This window comes from Salvelinus namaycush, chromosome 16 (assembly GCF_016432855.1).
Source record: "Salvelinus namaycush isolate Seneca chromosome 16, SaNama_1.0, whole genome shotgun sequence".
Lineage (NCBI taxonomy): Eukaryota > Metazoa > Chordata > Actinopteri > Salmoniformes > Salmonidae > Salvelinus > Salvelinus namaycush.
In genome coordinates this window covers 1698777-1706932 of record NC_052322.1, presented here as the reverse complement: position 1 = coordinate 1706932, position 8156 = coordinate 1698777, and the positions used below count along the sequence as shown (strand labels likewise).

General features: G+C 42.1%; 1 protein-coding gene across 2 annotated transcripts in view; it reads right to left on the bottom strand.

Moving 5' to 3' along the window:
* Positions 1-702: 702 nt before the first annotated feature.
* The window catches only part of LOC120060896 (mediator of RNA polymerase II transcription subunit 24), a 30446-nt gene continuing 22992 nt past the window's right edge, over positions 703-8156 (bottom strand). For both annotated transcript variants that reach the window (XM_039010318.1, XM_039010319.1), the window contains exons 21-26: positions 7517-7698; positions 3593-3686; positions 3344-3443; positions 1786-1866; positions 1365-1513; positions 703-1173 (exon numbers count right to left, since the gene is read on the bottom strand). In XM_039010318.1, coding sequence (XP_038866246.1) covers positions 1057-1173; positions 1365-1513; positions 1786-1866; positions 3344-3443; positions 3593-3686; positions 7517-7698 — 723 coding nt within the window. In that variant the 3' untranslated portion in view covers positions 703-1056. The remainder of the gene's footprint in view (positions 1174-1364; positions 1514-1785; positions 1867-3343; positions 3444-3592; positions 3687-7516; positions 7699-8156) is intronic.

The window sequence follows — 8156 nt, the reverse complement described above, 5'->3', positions numbered from 1 at the left end:
GGCCCGTACCGAAGAGCTGTGACTTTCAACGTGGCACCGTCATAGAATGCCACTTATCCAACAAATCAGTTTGTCAAATTTTTTCCCTGCTAGAGCTGCCCCGGTAAACTAAGTGCTGTTATTGTGAAGAGGAAACGTCTAGGAGCAACAACGGCTCAGCCGCGAAGTGGTAGGCCACACAAGCTCACAGAACGGGACAGCCGAGTGCTGACATGTAAAAATTAATCTGTCCTCGGTTGCAACTGACTTTTTTTGTATTTGCAATGGTAAAGTAGGACAGGGGGTGTCTAGTAAAAGCACTAGTTCCTTAAAATCCTTGTGTATAGATGCTTAGTTGATCATATACAGAGTAATTTCAGGATTACTCAACACAGTGAGTAAGCATCTTCTGCAATGTGGGATTATGGTTGCTGGGTCGTGTTCAATAGGCATAAAAAAACATAAAATGTTTTGCTACAATGTGCCCTAAAACAGTGTTAATTTCGAGAATTACATATCAATGTCATGTGATCGTGACATTCACCAGCCATATTTATGACAAAATTCAAAGCCAGTCAAGGCAGGACGTCACTAACAATGATACTGGTAACCTATTACTCTCTTACGAGTGCTGAAGGTCAATTAACTTATATTCAACTTTGTGTTTACGTGAAAATAATAGAAATCTGAAAAATATCAGCATAAATTAACATACAAAAGTACTTACATTTTACATGATTCTTTATTATAAAAAGACATTATGTACATTGTATCGATAGGATGCCAGAGGAGTAAAACACTGATATAGCAACCATAGAGATCAAAATGAAAGACAAACTACCTTCGAATGAATGATGGATGCAACCATGGTTTAATAACAGAACTATTTGGTCACCAACTCAGGAGTATGCGGAAACTGGCATTTCTATGCCAGGGTGATGAAACTAAGATAGCAGGGGCCAAGTTTAGAGGAGCAATAATGTAAGTGGAAGTTGGGTTCGGCCCTGAGTGACTGGTGGAATAGAATCCATGGAGAAGGCGGCGGTGAGTTCCCGTGCAGTGGACACCATTAGGGGTCTATAAGGCTGAGATGGCCTTGGCTGCCACCCTCCTCCCCAGGGGCAGAGTCAAGTCTGTAATTCCCAAGACCACCTTGGGCTTGGCCAGTGCGGGAAGTTTCACCAGCTCTGAGACCTGGGGACAGAGACACACACGTGAACAGCTGTGGCATTCTCCACATTCTTCAACACCACTAAAACCCATCATGGCAGTAATCTAACTTGTATTCCGTAAACATCTCATGCTGGAGGTCACAATTACTATCAAAGTGGTTCATCACCAACAGCCATCACACGGATAACCCTAGCTTCCCTCTCACTACTAACCATGGTGAAAGGCATGAACTGCAGAATGCTTCCGCGGCTGCCCTGCTCCAGACACTCCACACACTCCTCCATGAAGCTCTGCACGAACTGGGTGTGTGGCCCTGCCGTCTTAGAGCCCAGGATGGATGAGATCAGCAGGAAGAGGTTGGCTTCAGAGGAAAAGAGCATGGCAGATGTAAGAGAGAGGTCAACTAGAGACAAGGGGACAGATTTATTAAGCATAAAAAAAAAAAAATTAAACAGAAGTTAGAATTAAATCGTAAAATGACCATTACATAAAGGCACATTTAAAATTATGAAAATATCAAAAGCGGGGAAAACTATCAATTGCTTAGTAAGAGAACATGCCCTGGTAAGCCATACTGGTAAACCATGATGCCTGCGAGGTGCTAAAGGTTTAAGACAGGTGCGTGGTTCTAACCTAGGACGCGGTTGAGAGGGTCCCTCATGTTGACCGTGTGGAGCTGGGAGGCCGACAGGGAGGTGGACATGGACCGGTCACCTAACACAACCACAGGAGACACGGTAAAGATCAAAGGTCATTATAGTGACAATCAATAGGAAAGGAGAAGGGGAAAAGGTCTTCAATAGCAAAGTCAAGAGAGTAGGGGGTTATAGGTAGCCAAGGTTAAAGACCCCATATGGAAGTTGTGTCAATGTATCAATACACGTCACTGCACTGATAACTTCCTTATTCAAAGACTATCTCCTTACGTCTCAAATCCATAACCTCCTGCTCTAAGTTGGCACTGGTCCACTTCCCTTAATGGATTTCAAAAGGAAAGGACGGGAGTCAGAAAAGGAGGGTGTAAAAGGACCGGTGTCAGAAATGAAAGGAAGAAGGACTGGGGGAGGGGAAATGGGGATACCTAGTCAGTTGTACAACTGAATGCCTTCAACTGAAATGTGTCTTCAGCATTTAAGCCCCTGAATCAGAGAGGTAAAGGGCTGTATTAAATCGACATCCTCGTCTTCGGCGCCTGGGGAACAGTGGGTTAACTGCCTTGTTCAGGAGCAGAACGACTGATTTTTACTTTGTCAGCTCGGGGATTCAATCCAGCAACCTTTTGGTTATGGCCCAATAATCTAAGCACTAGGCTACCTGCCGCCCTGGTGTAGGAGACAAAGGGTAAAAAGGACTGGTGAAATGAGTCTTTAAGGACACTCCTTCCTATTTCAGGGAAATGGCAGAGGAAGACAAATGTCTAAATAACTGTTCTCCATCCACTACTCTACACATTACATCCCACTTCAGTTAAAGTGTGTGTTTGCCCAAAATGTCCCTCTACACCCCCTTTTTGCACATTGGGTTTCTACCAGACACTAATTAGTTTAATTACACTATTGGTGTTTTTACTAATGCATCCATCACCCTAGTGACATGAATTGTTTCAATGTTACAAAAGCCTTGATGAACCATGAGCCATGCAAGCGTCAACTTGCTGACAAAGTGAGGACCCGAAGACAGTATTTCACAAAAGTCTTACACTGCTTGGAAGGCTCAGGCGCAAGCTCATTTGCGTTTGCCTGTCATTTGCTTGAGAGAACTTGTGTCTACTTGCTGTTGACGGGGGTTCAAAACCTTACTCGGTCTTAACCTTCATAGAATCTGGGTGAAGGCATTCATCCCGAGGCAATTGGGATGTCACATGAAAAGATCGTATATTCACAACGTCACAGTAAAAAGCCACGTAAGAGAGAGAAAAAAGAGACTTTTGAAACTTGCGCTCTCCTGCAGTGAGCAGAATATAACAATAATACTATCAACTATTATCGTTATATGCAGGGCTGCATTCAGCAGGCACAACGTTGTGGAACATTTCAGACAGAGATATATTATGCTGGGAATAAACATGCATCTCTGACAAGAATAAGGAACCATATCAGCTCTATTCATAACATTTTTATTTACAACATTCAACAACGTTTGTCAACTGAACCTGCCGCTGATGTACTTTCTTCGACACCAGAAAACTGACCTGGACTAGAAAGGACCACCGGCTCGTCCTCGTTGGAGCTGAGCAGACGCATGAGCTTGGAGGGTTGCGTGTCGTCCAGAGGGAACAAGCTACTGTAGTCCTGGGGTTAACAAGAGGCATGTCAGACTACATTACCCATAGCACTGAGGAAACATGACAATATAGTTTGTGTGCGCATAAAGTGTGTTGTAACTTCATTAAATGTAACTTTAAATAAATTGCGATTTGATTTTTGGTCTGTGTTGTTACCTCGATATCCTCCCGTTGCCTCTTGCGTTGTCGAGCTGAGGCCTGGCCTTTGTGGTGAGTGGAGAAGGAACTGAGAGCACACCATACAGACAGCCTGGAGAACAAGAGGACAAGACTGTCGACAATGGAACACTGCCAAAACCAACAGTAAAGATGCAGAGATGAGGAATATATTTGTTAAAATAAGATTCAGGAAAAGATGTATTCAATAATTCATTACATGTATACTGTACAGGGAAGATACATAACTAGGGCATGCTTCACAGGCAAAGATTAAGCCTAGTCCTGGGGCCGTATCCACAAAGCATCTCAGAAAAGGTCCTAGGAATACTGTTAAAACCTGTTTTAAGACCATAACAAAAACTCCCCGCTCAGAGTAGGTTTTAATTCAGTCAAAAGTGTGATTTTCCTGTGTTTTTTTATACAGTATTCCATACTAGATAACTGAAAAATCTGGATAATGCCCTTTTAGTGTAAAAGCAGTATGAAAAGACCGCCCGAAATTTGCGCCAGTTTTGATGGGATTAAATTTACCTATTTTGGTGACATCACCAGGCGGTAAATCAGATAATAAGCCAATAAGAAAGAGAGTTCCAAACCTCTGCCAATAACAGCTAGTTCAGTTCCCTTGCTCACTCAGACCACTCCCATATAGTCATATCTAAATTCTTGCTTTGTTACTTTTCGACCATTTTAATTTAAAACAATCATAGTAAGGTACTTAAAAGGAAGTGTAGCACCCATTTCTCAATGCCAGAAACACATATAATAGTAACTTAGAGCACCGCAAGAAAACATTCTCAAATTACAATCACTTGTAAAATATACCATAAAGATGTTCTAAAAGTTGGGTTTGAGATCTTCCAACTTCGGAAACAAGCCAACACCCCGCCGACAGCATCACACAATGAATGAAAAAACGTATTAAAAAGCACGATACATGTGAGAATGAGGCATCTCAAACAGCCAGAAGCACCAGCAGAGACCGAGCATTATCATGGGCTTCAGTGAGCATGGAAGTGAACCGGGTCAATGAAAGGGCTAGCTTGCTATCTCTATGCTAACTTTAGCTAGCTACAGCGCATTTAGCTCATGTCATCCATCTAAATAACACAGATTAAAATGTAAACATGACTGCTAACTGTTGGTGGCTAACTGCTGATGCTGTCATACTATAGATAGGCGTGTACAATGGGAAAGAGTCGTTTTGGCCACGATGGAGGTAACTAGGCAGGTTTCCATGTAATTCAGCCGTTCTGTGGCCCAGGAGAAGTTTTATATACAGCCCACCGAGTGTGGGCTCAACTGAAATGCCAGACTTCGGCCATGGATCCGATAACAGATCTGGTGGCATTTCAGAGAAGCTTATGGTGAAAAATTGCAAGATTATGTTATAATACTTTAATTGCATCAAATGGTTGTTTTATGCAACAGAATAGAGGATTCTTATAACTATTGTGTGTGTTTTCTACTGAGGATGGGCCTCTGGGAGATAACACTGACAGGAGATTTACAATGTCTTTTGGGTGATACAACCTAGAGATATCACATTCCAGAGCATGAGTTAATGTTTGTTCTATATGGTACCTGGGAGAGATGACCCCAGGGCCAGACCCTGGTCTGTACAATGAAAGATACCTGAATTATAAGTATCTGTCATACAAATCTTAACCTTGTGACCCATTCTATACATCTGTTGTTCGTCATGTAGGTTGAAAGGGGTGCATCTTGGCTATAAAATACCTTTGTACTTGTGTCTCGGGGCTCTCAACGAATCACCAGAGCGTGATTCGTCGACCAGCCATCATTATCGTAGAGCACTCAATCGATTCACATATATATATAATATATATATATGTGTGTTGTATTGACCTGCTCCCTTATTAATAAGTGATTAAAGATTTAGTTTAAGTATAACGCTGACTTGTGTGATAAGTTTGTCTCTCATTTGATAGTAAAGAAATTAAGAACCACAAGCTCCATAGCCATGCTTTCTTTGGAGGGGTGCATTGTATATTTTGCACAATGGTGAAGTTTATTTATTTTGGGATCAATGTTGTCAATTAGCTTGCTATAGTTAGCAATCCTCTTCTGCCATTTCTGAATTAATTTATGGCTATTTCCTTCTAGCTGGCGAAGTGAGCTTGATTTTGTTTGTGTACTATCATATGTCAATAACATAGCTAAGTTTGTTACTGGTATGGGCTATTAAATATGCTAAATCTAGCCAGCTAGATGGTGATAGCCACAAGCTAAAACCGGGGAGAGAGGGAGGAGAGAATTGACTGTGTTTTATCTGCTGCTGGCTTGCTAATGTTCACTCAAGTACTTATTTCCACATGTAATTGATTTAATTTATATTCTAGAAAGATTATGTCAATGTGTTGTGAATATTGTAGAAAAATCCTGACAGACGTTTTCCATACTAGAAAAGTTAAAGAGGCACTTACAGTTTACAATGTACAGTAGGCTATACAGGCAATATGTTCCTCGACTGTGTGAGTCAGATATTACGATCTTGCGTTCAGGGCTTTCTGGCAGTCAGTTTCCGCCCCCCCCTCATTCGGGAGCATAAATTGTACAATTATAAACAAACAAATACTTCAAGTTAGAACCCATGTACTGTATTAGTTAATATACAGCACCAACAACATAAATATATGTTAGGGTCCATTATCTGCCATGTTAACTTTTACCCAGAAATTATTTGACATTGAGATAAAAACAGCTGCAATGGACCTTTTTAAGCCACTGCTCAGACAAACTGAGCCAGGAGTAAAATCAATTCATAAAAGTTTCTCAGCTGGTAAGCACAACAGGTACCACAAAGGACGGTGATGACGCTCATTGACATTGTTGCACATGGGGAATAACCAATCGCGATGAGGCATCGCCAGCTGTGAACTCTTACAGCATGCTTCAGACAACCACGGTGAATGTGACTGTACATTAAAATGTTGCAATGGTGAAACATTTGATAGAATTTTCCCCTTGTTGCCTAATATATTAGCATGCATAACCGTTTTCTAACCAATTCTGATGGTTGTTAAAAGCAGAATTTTTCTAACATCACTGTTATATACAGTCGTCATTCCCGTTTAACAACTAAATTGCTTTGGCACAGTAGGCGTCAAGTCACGAATGTTGCATAAAACGTTTGAAAGGTCGATCATTTTCATCAAACACAATCAACGTTAACATAGGCCCTAGATGCCTTCAATTGCTTAATTTATTGGCATGGCCAATTTAGGCATCTTTTTGAAAAACTAAGATGTAGGTTATTTATTAGCCTAGTGGTTATAAGTCTATATAGGCACCTCGTGAAATTATTGTCAAAAGCTCTGAATGTAGGTCTATTTAACCTTTATCTCGGCAAGTCAGATAAGAACAAATTCTTATTTACAATGACGGCCAAACCCGGACGACGCTGGGCCAATTATGCACCGCCCTATGGGACTCCCAATCACAGCCGGATGCGATACTGCCTGGATTCGAATCAGGGACTGTAGTGACGCCTCTTGCACTGGGATGCAGTGCCTTAGACCGCTGCGCCACTCGGGAGACCCAATTTATGGATTGATCATATAGAAATATCAATAGTCATTCAACAACTCCAAAGCAAATTGCGTGTGGCGCAGGAACCACTTAAATCACTGCCCTTTATAATTAACAAGTTACCTGGTGGTAACACTTAAGTGGTTAGGACAGCTCATGAGGTCTAAAAAGCATGCTCAATGGGGAATCTCAATTGAAAGTGATTTTTTTGACTAGGCTTAAAATCAGTGTTCTGGAAACTGGCCCCTTCAGTCACCTATTAAGCCAGGTAGCTAGCAATATACAGTCCCTATGACTTAGCTAGCACATGGCACAGACATCACATAGTCACGGAGAACCAGAGAGACTACACTAGGAGGACTGTCTTACTTGGCCAAGGCCTTGCCGGGCGGGTCTGCCAGGCTGTGCCAGTGGGCTGAGTCTGTGAGCAGGTTGGGCAGGATGTGGCCCAGCAGGGTGAGAGTGATCTGCTGGGTGTCCAGGCAGAAGATGCTGTAGAGCAGTTCCACCACCCGGTTGGCCCACTCCTGGCGAGTCTCCTTCAGCAGCTCCTGAATCACACACAGAAATTAGGAATGGATTGATACACACCCTATACCCTCCATACTCAACTGGCGGACTGGATCTGGACTCGGTCGGGCTTCGACCCCTGGTATCATATAAACACACATAAGACATGGAAGAATGTACATAATTGCAGAAAATTATCTTTAAAAAAATAGCAAAACAAATCTCTGCCCCATGCGAAATGTGTAGAATTGTGGGAAATTAGCTTTAACAGCAGAATTCTCTCCGCCAACAAGAGGGGTGTGAACAGTTTGGGGTCACATGGGTTGCGAGGTGGGGGTTTGTTATTACGCCGATAAATTACATTATCCATCCGGACCTTTCCCACCTAGGAAATGCCTGTGACCGGACCTTCTCAAATAGTAGTTGAGTACCCCTGCCCTATACAGTTAGAGTAAATGCTCACATAAGTGATTTTTGAATATTCAAGTTGAGTAGTCAG